Below are 17,736 nucleotides of genomic sequence, written 5' to 3'. Positions count from 1 at the left end.
TGTCGCCCTACTACTCCCAGGGGGAGAAAAAGAGAAAATCTTTTGGCTTCCTTGGCTGCCTCCTTTACATACCCACTGACCTCGCAGTGCTCGGCCGAGGTCCCAGGGGCTTGAAGGGTTAATTACTTGCTTGCCGTGGCTGGTTCATTGTTCTCCCATACTTCCCACCCCGCTCCAATTCTATCTCCAATTGTAAAATTTGTTTAATATATTTTAATGTTTTTCTTTTCACGGAGGTAATGTGCATTCATTATAGAAAAATACAGATAAGCAAAATGAAGAAATGTTTTAAAGCCTTCCTCAGTCCCACCGCCTAGAGATAACCTGTTTTAATAAAAAGGATACTTTTAAAAATTATAACAACAATATAATTTCATATGAAGTGCAAAACATAGAGGGGGGCAATCATGCATAATCCAATCATCTGGGGCATGATCATTTTGGAATTTCATCTTTCCAGTCTTCTTGCAGTTACTATAAATGATGCCTAACAGATAGCCTGCTAAAGTCATTATCTCTTTGTATATGATGTACATGTGCAAACCAGGAAGGGGTACTTTTAGCCATAGTGGTGAATAAGAACACCTATGATTTTATGGAAAAACACGTTTAGAAGTTTGCCATCATTAGCTAAATTTCTGTTGCTATTCAAATTTCATCCCTGGTGACAGAATCTGACTGTCTTCCCTGGCATCTGAAATGGGACACAGAGAAATCTCTACTTTAAGAAAGCACGATACAAGAATACCTGAATTCATAGTGAAGAGCATGTGAATATCATCAAGAGGCTTCCACGTGCCAAGCTCATGTCAATTAATGCTCACAACAGTTCTGCAAGATAGATATTATCATGCCTGTTTTATAGATGATGAAAGAAAGTATAAGGGGCTTGCCCAAGATCTTCCAGCCAGTACACAGCAGGGCTAAGGACCCAGAGCGGAGAGGCAGTCTGGTAGAGAGAATGGAAGGCCTATGGCAGACTGGGGTTCGGAACCCCACTGGTCCCACCCACGGGGACCTCGGTCAAGTTAACATTCTGAGTTTCCCTGAACTGGACTTGATTGTGCCACCACCAGCTTGAAGGGCAGACCTAAGGAACAGTCCTGAGAATCAAGCCTGGAGTCCACTGTAAGGGTGTTGTGGGGGACACTTGAGCAGTTCACAGTTGCCTTTTATGGGGGCATCTGAAAGAAATTCCTGGTGGATCTTAATTCCAAGGACAGTGGACTCCTGAGCAGTTTGTTTACTATCTTATGGCTACTGACTTGTCAGGTTTCCCAGTGGCATTGTTTCCTGGAAAATTTCTGAGCCCAAGTTAAGGCCCACCTCTAGGAAGAGTTAGAGTAGGCATCGTTAGCCTCATTCCTGGTTGCACGTTTTGCTCCAGTTTTAATTTCTTTGTTCACTCCCACATTCACATTATTTTCTTGAATCTTCTGTATTCCTGTCCACTCCCTAACATTCTTTCAAATTTAACCTTTGTTTCCTCATCTGTGAAATGGGGATAATGTTTATTTTAAGGGTATCTGTAAAGCACTTAGCACAGTGCCTGGCCTATATTAGATGGCCCTAATTGTTTCTCCTTCATGCTCTTGGACTGAAACTGTCCCTTCATTGAAAAACGGCATTATTTGCATTCCAAAAGATTCTCCAGTTTACAGTAGAGTTCAATACAGAGTTATTTTAATAATAAACAAATGTGTTCAGAGTAGAATTCCATTTTCACATGCCTTCCAGAGTATCCCGCATGGAACCTGTCGTGTAATTGGCACAGTGCTGGTCCACCAACTCAGTCTTTCACCTGCTCCATGTCAGTGCAGCTACTCATGGCCATTTGCAAAGTCTTTGGGATGGAACGGACTGCATTTTTTAATGAAAACCATTCTTTCAGCTTCCCCCAGGAATGTTAAGATAGAAAAGATCTGCTGCAGAAAACACAGAACTAAAGCACCAAGTTTTACTTCCCCTTAAAAATGGCCTCCCATAACCAGTTCTCCCCTGTGCCTGGCAAGGGGAAGGGGGTGTTAGAGCCTAGTCCCTCCACTTCCTAAAATAGGTTTAATTATTTCCACTAGATCAACATTCTAAAAAATTTTTTAAGATTTTATTTATTTCTTTGACAGACAGACACAGCGAGAGAGGGAACACAAGCAGGGGGAGTGGGAGAGGGAGAAGCAGGCTTCCCGCCGAGCAGGGAGCCCGATGCGGGGCTCAATCCCAGGACCCTGGGATCATGACCCGAGCCGAAGGCAGACACTCAACGACTGAGCCACCCAGGCGCCCAACGTTCTAAAATTTATCAGAAATCAATGCGTGTATAACTTAGTGATTTCTTAAATTACCATTTTTATAGTCTAACCATCTCATAAAATTCTTAAGCATCTTGAGGGGTTTAAATATTGGCTGTTTCCCTTCCCAATCCCTAGCAATTTCAAGGTATCCAGTTAAAAAGTAAATTAATGGAATTAGTAATATGTATGGCATAGGTCACCGTTAAGGTCACTGTCTAATAATCTTCAAAAAGACCTGGGCAGGTAGAGCCCAGTAATCTACTTAGGGCTGCTTTAAGCAGTTTGTTGGCTCCCTGACACCTGTTTAGTTGAATGTTGAGAAGTTACTTGGCCGTGCCTCTCCAAGCTTTTTTTAAAAGATTTTATTTATTTGACAGAGAGAGAGAGAGACAGCGAGAGAGGGAACGCAAGCAGGGGGAGCGGGAGAGGGAGAAGCAGGCTTCCCACCAAGCAGGGAGACCGAAGCGGGGCTCGATCCCAGGACCCTGCAATCATGACCTGAGCCAAAGGCAGACGCTGAACGACTGAGCCACCCAGGCGCCCCACTTCCAAGCTTTCTTTTGTCCTCTCTCCTTCCCTCCCTCTTTCCTTTCCCTTTTCTTCCTTTTAAAATTTTTATTCAAAAATTTTGGGCCACCAGGCTCTGTACCAAGCACCAGAGATCCAATAGTGAGCAAAATAGACAAGGTCCCTACCTCATGGAGCTTCTGGTCTGGGGGGGATAAGCATGAAGTAAATCACATTCACGAATGGGTGTAAGGTGACAAATTGTCGTAGGCACCACGCAGGGCTGTAGTGCAGTAGGGGAGCTGACTCAGTCTAGGGTTAGGAGACAGCTTCTCTTATTGAGATATGAGGAATGAGTGGGTACTAGGGGAAGAATATGGTTTCAGGCAGCAGAAAGAGCACGTGCAAAGGCCCTGTGGTGCTGGGAATTGTGGTTCTCTGGGGAAAAATGAAAGAAAGCTATTATGGCTGGATCAGAGAGAACAAAGGCAGGGAGTAGGGGATGTTTATCATGAGGTCAGCCAGGACAGAGACACCTGCTTTGTAAAGATTTTGACTGCCAGCGTAAAGAGCATGGGAGGCCACTAAGGTGTTCTAAGAATGGGGCATGCTTCCACAAGTGAGTGACTTATGCATCTTAATTTGTCTCTGCAGGAGCAATGCAGTCATACACGTGGTCTCTGACCTATACGGTGACAACGGCGGCAGGGTCCCCGGCTGAAAACTCCCAACAGCTGCCCTGTATGAGGAGTACTCATGTGCCTCCTTCCTCCGTCACACACAGGATACCAGTTTATCCGCACAGAGAGGAGCACGGGTAGGTGACTTGCCTGGGATGCCGCTTGTGCTTTTAAATTTGGGCTCACTTAGCAGCTGTTTTCTCCAAGGCCAGGAAGAGTGCTGTCCTTCGCAGAGCTTTCGTAGTGTGCTCAGTGCCGCCCTGTGTATGATGGTCTCTGGAAGTCTCCACAGGGCCCTGGAGGTGGGCATTAGCGGGCCCATTTCCCAGATGAGGAAACTGAGACAACAGCTCAAGTTCAGTCCTGTGGGGTCACACAGCTGGTAGGTGCAGGGCCCAGACTGATCATCTGGCTGACCCCAAAGCCTGTGTTCTTCCCTGTCTTCTGCTTTAAAACCTCAGTGGAAGACCCCCTTCCAGCAGTTTCCCCAGGCGGTAGAGCGTCATGGTGGGCCCAGGGCTTCTGTGACTGGATTAGAGGAAGACTTCCCCACCTGAGGGCCGAAGGTCCCTGGACAGCAACAGTTGTTAACGGGGCTCCGGGGACCCATGTGGGTTCCAGTGGTGCTTTGTGCCTAAAGAAATAAATCATTGGTATTGCCCATTTTCCCCCAAATCTCTGTAGTGTTGTTGCTGTGATGAATGAACTACAAATCCATTAAGAAGTGTTACCTGAATCAGAATAGCTTCTTGCCATCACGCAAGATGTCTTCATCAAAAGACACTAATCTTATGTCTAACGTGCAGTCATCCGAAAAGCACTTATGACGTCAAAAAGGGCCCTTATTCTCAAGAAGGCGAGACTGTGCCACGGGGGTACTGGAAGGTGGTTCCAGCAGAGCAGCTGTGGGGGACCCAGGAGGAGGCGCCCGCAGGTGCCTTCCACACAGTGGCCCGGCATAACGCAGCAAGGGGCTAATTCCGAGGCTGGGCGCAGGCCTGGCTGCTGGCTTGTACTCAAGTTCCGTCCCCAGGGTCAGGTGCCCCTGGCCAGTGGGAGGGCAGCCTTTATTTTCTCAGGGGACTTCTTAGAGTGTCTTTCCACACCTTTAGAACAGACTTTGAAAATTGTTTCAGGAAAACTTTTGATTCTGGAACAATGGCAGAATAGACACCCACGTGGTCTTATGTCCGTGTTTTTGCTGAGAAGATGTTATTAAGAAGAACAGTGATAAGAATATCCTGTATTTCATAGGACTTTCTATTTTATAGAGTGTCTTCACATATCTGACCCTCAGAATAACCAGGGCCAGCATTTTTACAGATGTGAGGAACAAGGCTGCAAGTCGCCCAAGGGTCCCACAGCTAGAAAGGGGTGGAGCCAGGCTCAGCACCTGGATCTCTGACACCTGGTTGAGTGGCCCATGGTGTCTCCCCGCCCCCCCCCCCCCCCCCCCCGGAGAGAGCTTGCAACTACATACAACATCCTGCCCCATCATGGGCAAGCAGAGGCCTGAACAATACAAAACATAAATCCCAAAGTAATTTCTTCTTTCTTTCCTATTTGACTTCAGGCTATAATATGGGGCTTTTCAACAGAACGGGAGTAAAAGTTTCCGTCACTAATTATGTTTTGCCCGGGGCTGGCTTTCATTCCCTGAGTGCTCTCTGAGTGGTAAGGGAGGTGTGCCGAGGAGAGAAGGAAAATCAGCCTGGGAGTTTAAATTCACCACAACAGGGTGGAGGTGGTAAGAACCAAAAAGAAGGAGAAAAATGGAAAAAAAAGAAAGAAGAACAAAAAGGGGGAAAAAAAGATGAGGTTGATTTTAGAGGTGTTAAGTGATCTGCTCTCCCTGCCCTGACTCACAGTATTCACTGTGCTTCCTGCGTCTTAGATACACGGGAAGCTATAACTATGGGAGCTATGGCAGCCAGCATCCTCCCCCAATGCAGAGCCAGTACCCGGCCCTCCCCCACGACACAGCCATCTCGGGCCCGCTGCACTACTCCCCTTACCACCGGAGCTCCGCACAGGTGAGTTGGTGGTCCTGCTTGCCAGCCCAGGCCTCAGGATGCTTGGTGGCAGGTCTAGTCAATTTAACACAGTTAATCGGTACCTTCTGTATCCCTTGTGTGTCTGTCACCAAGGAGAGGAGGATCCTTTCCTCGGGGTCACTTCCACCCTTCGGTGGCTGCCCACTAAAGTGGGTGCTCGGCCAGTGTTCACGCTCCACTCCCTCTCACTCACGTGGGTGCACGCCAGTTGTCTTTGGTTCCATCCTCTCCAATCCCAGGATCCAGTCAGCCGCCATGTGTCCTGCCCTTTCCCGGGCAGCCGCCCCCACACGGGATCTCTGGTCTGCCATCTTCCTGGTGCCGGTCCTCATCGAGTCCAGTCAGGACTGTTACCTGGCACCATTCGAACTGGTCTCTGGGTCTCACATCTGTTCCTTTCCAGTCCAATCCACACACACAACCTCACCAGAAGAATCCTCCTGAAATGGACCCTTTACCAGATTGTTCTCAAGCCACACACTTTCTTTGGCTCTTCACTTGTCTAACAAACCAAATCAACCCTCTGTGGCCTATGGCGAATGGAACTTGTGGTCGCACCTATAATGCCAGTGTTGGGCCCTCTGCTTGTCTCAGACACTTCCTGTTGCTCTGGCCTCAAAGGCAGCTAGGCACCAGTTCTGTTCAATTCTGCATCCTCGGTGTCTCTGCACCCCTCACTGTCCTTGCCTCAGCTCGGGGCTAAGCTAGATGGTGACAAAATCCTCTCATCAGTCTCTGTGTCACTGAACTTGCCCCTCTCCGGTCCATCCTCTACCCCGTAGCTGGAGGAGTCTTTTGGAAAAAACCCAACGGGGCCATTAACACTCTCCCGTCTTTTCACGTCATTGCATTCAAAGTCAAATTCAGTTCCTTGGCATGTCTCTTACGACTTGTTACCACAGGGCTTCTGCCTGCCTCTGTGGCTGACCAGCCACCCCACTCCATTTGCTCCAGCCAGGCCAACCCCTGTGCAGTTCACAGATACTGTTCTCCCAGGCTGGGACCTTCTTTCCCCAGCCTTCTGCATGTTGTTCAGGACCCACACCTCACTGTCTATGCGGCACTTCCTGCCCCCAGCTCTTCCTTCCTCCGGGACCTTACGAGGTCCCACTGCCCTAGACTCACGTAGTGCCTCTGTTGGTGACCCTCCTCAGACGCCGTTATCATCACTGACTTCTCGGACTCCTACAGGAGACCCCAGAGCTCCCTGAAGGCCAAAAATTAAGTCTAGTATCCCTGGGTCATGGGCCATGGCACCTGTCAAAGCCACAGCTACCTTTTACTGAGCACTTGTCATGGGCCAGGCACCGTGCTGAGTGCTCCACACATCATCACGGTAATCCTTGCAGAAAAGTGAGAGTAACCTGCCTGAGGATTTAAACCCAGGCAGTGTGACGCCTGGGTGTCCACGCTCCTACATGTGGCCCTCTGACACCTCTCCTATGTCGGCGTTCGCTAAGAGTTTCTGGAACCAGTGAGACAGGAAGTGAGGCACCACAAGCAACGGGAGTGCAGAGGACCCTCGCTCCATCCTGCTGGTGGGGCTGGGAGCCAGGGAGGCAGGCTGGGAGCTCCGCTTGAGGGGGGTTTCTCAGGATAAACTGGAAAGGGACACAGTACCGGCAGGGAGCTCTGCTGCAGAGTGCTTGCAAGAGTCTAGAATAGAGATGCCAGGACCCGAGCGAGGGCGGATGCCATGATTGCATCAGCTGCCGGCCCACACACTGGCCTCAGAGGGGAGGCACTGAGGAGAGTGTATCCACAACGCACGGGCGCTTGGGGCAAACAGGCCTCTGTTTTGATTTCCATCTGCAGTACCAAGGGGAGCCCCGGTATAAGCCCCAAACAAGCCAACAAGTTGACTCCACTAAACCATCACCTGGGGCATTCATTATAGGTCTCCAACTGCGTCACGCAGAGAAGCCAGCTCCTGAGGTACTGCTTCCCTCGGGAGCGGAGTCTGTGCCCCTCACGGTGATCCGCAGAATGCCTCAGAGCTGCAGCTGGAGACTGGCTTACACTGAACAGCAGCCTAAGCAGCTCCTTCGTGCACTTATTCATTCATTCAGGCCTCAGATGATTGTGGATTGTGGCGTGCTTGCTGTGTGGCAAGCAGGCTGCAGCCCCTGATCATACAGTGGAGAAGGGGACGGAAGTGTGCCTGCCCTCGGAGAGCTCAGGCTCCAGTAGGAGACAGGCATCCAAGCAGCAGTGGCCAGATCAAGCTAAAGCCCCAAGCCGCAGCGCCCAGCAAACGTGTTCCCTCTTTCTTTCCTCCCTCGTCCCTCCTCATGAAATTTCTGGGGTGATATTTTTAAAGCCATGGCCGTAAAAAGAAACCAGGGTCTCCTGAAGGCCCATGTGGTCCCTGGTGATCAAAGACAGGTCTGCAGCCTCCACTCTGGAAGCCACAAAAGTCCCCAAGTGGAGCACTATCATTTAATAGCAGCTCTTAATCGAAGGGCCAAGGACTAATTGAAAGCCCATAGAGGAGCCCTTTCAACCCAGGCGAGGCGTGAGAGGTGGCAGGACTGGGCAGCCTCTTCAGCACCATGCCCTGTGGCCCTTTGACAAGGTCTTTTGACGACCTCTGACTCCTACCACACACTCACACTCCGTGCTTGAAGGGTTATGCCTTAGCCTCCATTTGTAAAGTGGGGTGAGAAGTTAATTCTATCACCTCTCTACCCCAGTTGTTGGGGGTGGGGGTGTCAGTGCAACAACAAAGAATCCTTTGTTTTGTTTTTCATTAACATTTATGCATCAACCTCTGTTTTCGGCACTTGCAAATACACAGACTCACTTAATTCTCATAGCAACCTGGGGAAGAAGGCATTTTTCTCTGGTTTTTAAAGATGAGGAGACAGCCTCATAAGGTAATTTGCCCCAGCTTATGCATCCAGTAAGTAGCAAAGCAGACTCAAATGCAAATTCTCTAGCTCTGAACCCTAAGCCCAGGGCCATGAACACTGCACCCAATGTGTTTTTGGAAGGTAGATACAAATTCAAGAAGTTACTGCAACTATTCTGTCAGTTTCAAGTGACCAAAGAGAAGAATCACATACCCTAGACTCACTCTTTCTTTCCTCTCGTGGTACTTCGGTTTAACGTTGAGCATAGATGGGAAAATCCACTTCAGGGCTGATTAGTTTTAGCTTTCCAGAGCAGAGGTCAAGCTGTTCCAGTCCTGAGTACTGAATATCACACTTCATTATATCAGACTCACTGGGGGGAAAGATCAGTCTGAATTGGAGAAAAACCACAATTCTAGAACACGGTTAAGGAATGTAATTGGTCATTAGCACAAGAGTAACTGAAATAACTTCTACAATAAATGCCTGTCTTCAAGACTGCTACAATGCATCCGTGAGGTGCAGTGATCGCCTGCATCCCAGCATGTATATGCTCAAAATAATATGAACTCATTTGGTTTTTGAACTAGAGAATGTGTGTGCCCTTATCTATATTAGTTATTTGTACGGCACGTGCTTTCCTCTTGGGTAGTAACAAAGATAAACCTCCAGTCCTGCTTGAATTCTCATAATACCTGAATTAGTGAGTCCAGATGAAGGAGGTTTCACACTGTAAGGTTTGAATTATTTCAGAAAAACACCCTTCTTGCAACTATGCTACACTTGTTCACAACAAACTGAGTGAACAAGGGATGGTCTCTGCTGCCTCTTCCCAGGTGCCCCATTCTCATGCCTGACCAAATAGGGAAAACAAACCAGACCAAATTAGTGTGGCCACAAAATATTTCTGAGCCTCATTCAACACACATTTGTGGAACTTCTACCCCATTAGCAGCCATGAATGTGCACCGGGCCCTGGAGCTCAAAAGCCATTTGATCATCTAGAAGCTGTAGGGCTAGACATTCATCTGGAGTAGACTAGAAAGCTATTCTTTATTCCTCATCTGTATGGCCAAGGCCCAGGCTTGCCAGCCAGTCACACAACTCTCACAGACTCTCTAGTGGCCCAGCCCAGCCCAGCCCAGGACCAATCTGCTTAGGGTGTTCCACTTTGGGAGAGCATCCTGAACCAAAAGGGAGAAAAATCAATTAACCATAGTGGTATAAGATCAGTGACTGTAGAGCCAGGCTTCCTGGGTTCAAATCCCAGCTCTGCCTCTAAGCAGCTCTGTGCCTCAATTTCCTTATCTGAAAAATGGGGAGAATTATAGTACATATTTCTTAGGGTTGTGAGTTGATAAAGGTTGGAACAGGGCCTGGCTCGTGGTTAACACTATTTATGTATATTATTACCTTTCGTAACACCACAGTTATTATATTTTGCATAATTAAAGAATTAATATCTATTTGTCTCACTATACTAGCTCTACGGAGACAGGGACCAGATCTTTTCTTCTGGACCATTATATCCCCAGGACCCGGAATAGATGTGGCTTTTAGTGGGTACTCAGTTAAATCCTTGTCAATGAAATGAACGAATGGCTCCTCACTCTGGTACTAAGTTGCTCTGTGACCTCAAGCAGATCGTTTCCCCTCTCTCGACCTCAATGCCCTCACCTGTGAAATGAGGTAGGACCAGATGGTCAGTCACTAAGGCTCTTCCTATCAATAACGGACCATGATCCTATGATGCGAAGAAGAATATTAATAATAGCTAACACATTTTGAAAACCCACTATGTTGGAGTTCTGAGTGTTTCATGTGTATTAATCCAGACCCTAAAAGCTCAGCGGATGTGGCCTGGTCCGGCAAAGATTTTGGGGGAGGTACATCCTCTTCCAGAAGAGGCTAAAAGGAAGCCTGCCTAGGGGCAGGCCCGCTGGCAGAACTTTGGTGCGGTGTGAGAGCCGCCTTTCATAGGAAAACAGTTTGTGCTCCTGACTGGGCCACCTTTCACCCCTTGCTCAAGGAGCAGCCTATTTGCTGAGGGTCAGGGATAAAGAGCTTATTCTTCCTTCTTCATGTGCAGGAGAGTCAGCCTCGGGGTGGGGAGTTGTTTCTCAAAATAGAAATAGAACTTCCTAATATGATTCCAAAGAGGCCCCGAATCAATCACAGCTGAGATGGGCATCTGACAGACACTTTGACTACTTATGCACACGCACGTATATGTGCCCACAAGCACCCCTCACACACCTCTCTCAAAGGGCGGGGACTGGTAGCTAATCTCCAGTTTAACATCAGTAGCCACAGCGTGTGATTTAACCCAGCAAATGGTAACTTCCTGTTGTGGGCCCTCAACAAAAAGCGCCTTTATTCTGGGCAGAGCTCTCTGGACCCCAGGGTTGATGCCCAGCATGCTTCAGGACCCCGCATGAAGCCGGATGTAAAGTGTGAAAGGTGAGGCGGGTGCCACAGGCCGGCCTCAGCCGCTCCCACCAGACTAAATAGAAGCTTCATTGGTGGCGTTAATCACCAGGCTGAGGCAGCGGGCACTTCAGCCTCTCATCTTTCAATGGTCTCTTCACCACGGGGAAAACGAGTCACTGACTCATTTGCAATTAGCTGACCTAACAGGACAGATTTTTCCATGCTGGATTCTGTGGTAACAGGATTTTATTGTCCCATTAGAGATATTTTGAGCCAGTCTCATTTCCAGGCAATTACGCTTTTGAGTCTGTGACACAACCCCTGGGCACAGCTGCATCTAGGGTCCTCGATTAGGCACAAAAGCCACACTCTCTTGGGTTCTATGGGAAAGAGGCTCCAAGTCCATACGTTTTACTCACACGGGCCAAGCCAAGGGAGGTTCCGTCAGAAGCAGCAAGAAGAGGCCTGGTCAGAGCTATAAGACCCCATGGTGTGTAGGGGAGGAGGAGGCTTAAAGCAAGAGGGACGGAGACCTTAAAATGTAATGGGGTGTGTTCCAAAACAGGCATGTCTTCCTCTCTCATGTGATTCAGTCGTGGCTGGTTAGGCCTGGTCTGTGCCCCAGTGATGTGGGGAAAAGTGCTACCCCAGCACTGGGTGTCTGTGCCAGCCCTGTTAGCCTGCAGTGTGACTGTGGGCAGGATGCTTCACCTCATGGGTCCTCGTGTTCTCATGTGCATGATATACAGGGCTCGGTTATGTGACCCCTAAGCTTCTTTCTAGTGGCAACACCCTGGTGTTCGGTCGCCGGATAGTTGCTGAGGTGCCAGGCATGTTCCAGATGTTGGGAATATGGTAGTGAACATGGCAAAGCCCTGCCAGGAGCTTATGAATAGAAGCCAGTGGAAAGAGAGAGCTAACAAGCAGGATGGTAAGCGCCTGACCTGAGAGGCAGAGGGTGGAGCATTTAGCTTCTTGAGATAGGATGTCCAGAAGAGTCTCTGAGGAGGGGACATAGGAGCTGAGCTCTGAAGGAGGTTAAAAAGGCAGGTGTGCAAAGAGCTTGGTGGTAGGGGTGGGAAACTAGTGTTCTAGGCAGAGGGAACAGGTAGGGCCAAATTCCCTGAGAGGGGAACCAGCGTGGCATGCCACAGGATGGGAGAGGAGGCCTGTGGGCCAGGGAGAGCACCATGAGGCGAGCTGCCATGCATGCAGGGAGCTTACTTGAGAGAGTATCAGGAGGGGGAAGCAATCTTTTGGAAAAAATTAAAGACTGCTTTGTAATAATATTTCTTAACATTATCTGTTTGATACCTGGGATCTTGTTTTCTTGGGCAGGGCCAATCCTACTATGATCTCAGGCCTGACGGTTCACCGTGGCAGCCTTACACACAGCATCCTGTAGACTCCCTTACTGGGTACGTGGATGTACTCAAGAGTTTCTGATCTGATCTGGGGATATGAAACCCTTGGTATGTGGTCCACAGTCACCTTGGTAACAGCCCTGGGTGCCTTCTCCCCTGAGTTCCCAGACACCACCTGCACACTTCTCGCTCTTTCTGACCTGTTCTTGGGCTGGGAAGTGGCTGCAAGTTTCTAGGTAAGGCCCGCTGGGCATGTAAGAGAAACCTGTCCTACCCGAAGTTGGAGCCCTCTCTCTTGACCTCTGAGTAACCGTTTCTCTCGGCGTGCTTTGGGCCCAGCAGCCTGCCCTGCTTCCCTCGGGCTCCCACTCGAAGCAGCAGAATGGTTCCCTTTGGCCCCTCGACTACGGGGAGCAGCCACTGCTGCCAGAAGCCCTTCTCGCGGCTGTCTAGGCTTCAGCCTGTCTGTCTCCCTCACAGGAGGCAGCCTCCCACCCAATCCCTCGGGGCTCCACTCTCCAACTGTCAGCGAAGACAGATGGGGAGCAGAAGAATTCATACATGCTGTCTCTCCCCTCCTCGCCGCCCTTGTCATCCTTGTTAACTGGCTCCCGTAGCCGTGCTGGGGTGGCCCTGACCTAGCCCAGTGAGGAAGTCTGTGCGTGGACGGGCCAGCAAACTAGGAGCTCTCACCTTGCTCCCCTCTGACTGTACTAAAAGGGGCTTATTTGCATAGCTGTCTTGGAAACAGAAAAGAATGTTGAAGAAGCTGCACTGCAGAGGCACTTCTCTTATTCCTAATTCTTTCTAGAACGGCTTCCCCCTCTTCTGTCCTCCACAGAAGCACTCTTCCCGTCCCCTCTCCATTGGCTTATCTCGACTCCTTCCTCCACATTCACACCAACCCCAACAATTCACCATTTCCTACTTGTGCATCTTTCAGGACTTCAGTGAATGTGAACCAAAAAGAGAGATGTTCTCTAAATGATAGGCACTAATAATAACCTTTGAAGCTGTTGGCTTGCTTCCTCTTCAAAAGCCTGCTTTTAGGCTGCAGTTCATAATTGAATTCAACTGTAAAATGCTATTTTTAATAATGTCACTGTGTTTTACTTGGTAGTATTGTTCTCTTGGGTTGATGGAATGGGATATATCCCATCTCTGTAACTAATGGTAAAATTGACCACCATACATCCATACGTCCTAATCTGTTTGGACATGCTGTTACTCGTACACACACACACGCACACTCTCTCTCTCTCTCTCTCTCTCTCTCTCTCTCTCTCTCTCTCTCCTGTATTCCCAGTGGGGCTGTTCCTTCTTTTGGATTTGACTTACCCAAATATTCCAGATTTCAAGCACAAAATCAGTATTCCTACTTGAGTGTACACCAGTCCAACTCTGGATATGAAATCCTTTGCATTTCTCCTGTTGGTTACTTCCTAGACCAAGGTTCAATCTTTTGGAAGTTCACTGATTTCCTTCCTCTCAACTTTCATTAATAGCATCTTAAGAAATTAACTTAAACTATGAGCATGACCAATATTGTATATATGCAACTTGCAAGCTAAGTTTAACTTTGTGGAATTTCTTTCCCCTCAACAAGTACCCTTTCAATAGCCCTACTTCCCGGATGGAACCCTGTTTGATGAGCAGTACTCCCAGACTGCATCCCACCCCAGTCACCCCCCGATGGCCAGAGGTGCCCACAGCCAACACGTGCTACACAAGCCCGTCTGTGCATTCCACGAGGTACGGAAACTCTAGTGACATGTACACACCCCTGACCACGCGCAGGAATTCTGAGTACGAGCACATGCAACACTTTCCTGGCTTTGCTTACATCAACGGAGAGGCCTCCACAGGATGGGCTAAATGACTGCTATCGCAGGAATCCATATTTAATATTAATAATAATTATTAATAATAATAAACCCAACAACCCACCCCCAGAAGGCTGTATCTCTATACATCATAACTCCTGGACTATTCCTAGGTGTCCATTTTCCTAATGAACATGAGTCTGGGATTCAGTGTGGGATGAATCAACTTTAGTTCAGAAACAGGACTCACTAAAAGTCCGTGAGACTGGGTTCCTGTAGCCAAGCCAGACTTGACTGTTTCTATAGAGCACTATTTCGGGCAGGCCAGTCTGTGCCTTTTCCCTCTGTTCCATGACTTTGCTTTGTGTTGGCAAACACTCCCCGTAAGCTACTTATTTTCTTGTTGACAAAAGCTCATTAGTCTTGACGGATACTAGAGACAGAGTCTGGTTTGTGTTCTTGGATGGGCACATAATTTACCAAGAGCATTCACCTTGCCATCTGTCTGTCATCTTACTATACAACGAACAGCCCTCAGGTATGTTCTACACATCCCTTCTTCCTGGTGGTGCCATCACTGCTTCCTGGAGCACCAGGGTGAAATGCTGGTGTCTGGAAAACGCTAGAGTCCCTGTTATTACACCCATGTCTTTCACAGTACCTGCATTGTCTTGGAATGTAAGCACTGTCTAGAGGGAAGGGAGAGGCCTGTTCTGTGTGCCTTAAGTTGGTGGAGGTTTGTAGGGGACCGGTTCTTCTACATACAAGTATTTGTCCTAAGTTTGCACAATGGCTAGTGTCAGCAAAAGGCAGGAGAGGGGTTTTTAAAATTCTGTGAGAATGTGGATTTATGGTATTGAGTACCACACTCAGCTCTGCTGTATTAACTTCGTGAAACCAGACGGACCAAACGTTAACTTACCAAGCACCAAGTGTGAAAAGGACTGTCGTGGTTCCTTCATAAGACCATAGTTTTCCGACACTTTGATAGAAAAGAAATTCAAAGCTGTGCCTTTGAGCCTATACTATACTGTGTATGTGTGGAAATAAAAAATGTATTGTACTTTTGGAAAATTTTTTCGTAGGCATTTTTCTGTCAGATTTGTAGCAATTTGTGAGTTTTGTTAGAGATTAACATAGGTTTTCTTTCTGTATTATAAAATGCACCAAGCAATTATGGTGGACCTATTACCCTATGGGTAAGAAATAAATGGAAATATGACATCGGATGTTTTAGCAGTTGTTCTGTAAATAAAATCTTTGATCACACCACTCAGTGTGATAATCATGTCTACAGCTAAAATGGAAATAGTTTTATCTGTACAGTTGTGCAAGATATGAATGGTTTCACACTCAAATAAAAAGTATTGAAATGACCTCTTTCTCCATTTTCATTTTGCATTTGACAACTTGTGTGTGTGTGTGTGTGAGAGAGAGAGAGAGAGATGGAGACAGAGAGATAAATAGCATTGTGAATACTTAGGGTGTAAGTAGACCAAACAAAATTAGGTGGTCTTGTCTGGTTGTGCTTACCCACTTCCCCCATCACCTTGTCATCAAACAGTCATTACAGTTTGGATACGCACACATCCGGTCCTTGAATGATTTAGTATCGAGAGCCTAACTGAGTTTTGTAGGGGACCAATTCTTCATACAAGGATATGTCTTAGGTTGGCACGATGGCTAGAGTCAGCAAAGGGCAGGTCTTACCGGGAATATTATTCTTCAATACCAGCATCAATAAGAGGTCCCCTGATACTTGGTTCATTGTGCTTTAATGATCACCGGGTGTAAAGATATTTCAAGTGAAGGGCTTCAAATACTAATAAACTTCTGGGATAGGACAGTAACATTACTGAACACTTAATAAGTATCAGCAAATTCTTCTCCAGCACTGCATTTTGACTCTAAAGCTGAGGAGTGAGGATACGGTGGCAAAAATGACTATTTTGTCCAAACGTTAAAGAGTAGGATCTATGAGAAATTCAGAGCCACAGATTTCCAGAAATGGCAGCAGTGACTATTTTAACTAAAAGGCAAGAGAATTTGACAACTCAATTTGCATGTTGAAAGATTTATTTTTAAAAGCCAAGCTCTTACTTGCCATTACATAACGTATTTATACCTAAAAATGATTTTAGGATTAAAATGATATATTTTCCATAGCATCCCCTTAAAAATATTTCACTATGTTGTTCAACAACAAGAAAGTAGATGTTGCATTTCACTCCCTGAAGGTAAATTAGTTTGCTCTCTCAGCCACGATGTATTAGTTGGCCCTGTCTGAGGAAAGCGGGGTGGGGGGAAGAAGAAGAAAATGTCAGATTTAGTCACCCTATAACGGGAACCTGAGAAGAACCAGACCTGTGGCTCTCTTACAGTTCAAAGCTAGTGCTCCATAAAGGAAAGGATGTAGTCGGTCTGATGTTGGACTTACCAAGCACGACAACCTGAAGCAATTGCCAGGCAGCGGCAGCACATAACGAACAACACTCATGTGCAAGTAACAGCCGCAAAGCCGTTAAAGGGACAGAAATCGTCACGACCAACAAGGGCCCAATCCCGGAGAACAGAGTGCGCATCCCAACGACTTTGCAGGGGCGAGAACGCGGGCCTCCCCCTCACGGCAGAGCCCAGGGCTGGGGGTGAGCGCTGCAGGAGGAGGGCAGCTTTCCATGAGGGCAAGGGGTCCCTGCGCGCACTCTCCAGAGCGCAAGGTGCCCACTCTTGGGAGCTGAGTGTGCTGCCCGTGTTCCCCGTTGTTCTAGACCTTCCATTTCAGAACTGAGAAGGATGTGATGAGGAAAAGACAGCAGCTGCTGTGAACCCGTGACTCAAATGCCCTTGTCTCCCCTCGGGTGGTTTCTCGCCAGTCACCGGAATGAGAACGGGCAAGGGTGGCAGCTGGGAGTAGGGCCAGTCACTTGTCAGAGGAAGAACGGAGGAGTCTTGGCAATAAAGGGACACTCCCCTCCTCAGGACTCTCTCTGGAAAGGACCCCGCCAGCTTGAAACTGGCTGAAGTCATGAACGGCAGCCAGGACGGCTCACCCACGCTGCAGGCCTGTGGCGTCCTCGGCAGCCATCCTGCTGTGCCCCTTTGTCAGGCCTCTCGTACACCCCAGGTCTGGGATGAAGGGAATCTGTGGCCCCTCTGAGGCCGCAGCCCAGTCAGAGACCAATCAGAAACGTGCGCCATTGGGTAAGCCCAACCCAAATGGAAGGAGAACTGAAAGGGAGTCTTGGCTTCACCACCACGTGACCTTGGAGGAGTCCCCTCCTCACTCAGGACCTCGAGCGGGCACGTTCTAGGACTCTGCCATCTCAGATTATGGCCTGTGGGCTGATGGCGCACGGCCGGCAGATCTGGGTGAGGAGGGCGGACAGCTGAGGGGAAACAAAGACCGGCCTGGCAGCTGGGCCGGGATTCAGAGAGGGAGCAAGAGAGAGGCCGACGGCTCCACCAGCTGGTGCTCAGAAACGGCCTGCGGTTACTGCCCATGAGCTGCGCCCGTTAACCTGCCCCCCGCCACTGAGCGGGGCATACCCCCTTCCTCAGAGCCAGCCCCCACACTCTTCCACGACTGTTTCCAGCTCCGTCCTTCACACTTGCTTTAAAGTGACATCAGTCTAAAGGTCTGAAGCGAATCTGCCGATGGAAAGGGCAAAAACAAACAGGCTGTTTGTCCCAACGTCTTGTACCTCTTAAAGGCAGAATGGCAAGATTAAAAACAAA

General features: G+C 48.3%; 1 protein-coding gene across 6 annotated transcripts in view; it reads left to right on the top strand.

Annotated features, from left to right (window-relative positions):
• Nucleotides 1-15,377, top strand: part of RFX4 (regulatory factor X4) — a 155,111-nt gene extending 139,734 nt beyond the window's left edge. For 3 of the 6 annotated variants that reach the window (XM_027592055.2, XM_027592054.2, XM_027592053.2), the window contains 3 exons: nucleotides 3,453-3,615; nucleotides 5,373-5,511; nucleotides 13,785-15,377. In XM_027592055.2, coding sequence (XP_027447856.1) covers nucleotides 3,453-3,615; nucleotides 5,373-5,511; nucleotides 13,785-14,057 — 575 coding nt within the window. In that variant the 3' untranslated portion in view covers nucleotides 14,058-15,377. Of the gene's footprint in view, nucleotides 1-3,452; nucleotides 3,616-3,939; nucleotides 4,054-5,372; nucleotides 5,512-13,784 lie in introns of those variants that run through there. The other 3 variants (XM_027592056.2, XM_027592057.1, XM_027592059.1) reach the window with 3 other exon arrangements.
• The last annotated feature ends 2,359 nt before the right edge of the window (nucleotides 15,378-17,736 follow it).

Source organism: Zalophus californianus, chromosome 9, assembly GCF_009762305.2.
Source record: "Zalophus californianus isolate mZalCal1 chromosome 9, mZalCal1.pri.v2, whole genome shotgun sequence".
Classification (NCBI taxonomy): Eukaryota; Metazoa; Chordata; class Mammalia; order Carnivora; family Otariidae; genus Zalophus; species Zalophus californianus.
The sequence above is the reverse complement of the archived record's forward strand: the minus strand, read 5'-3'. Positions and strand labels throughout refer to the sequence as shown.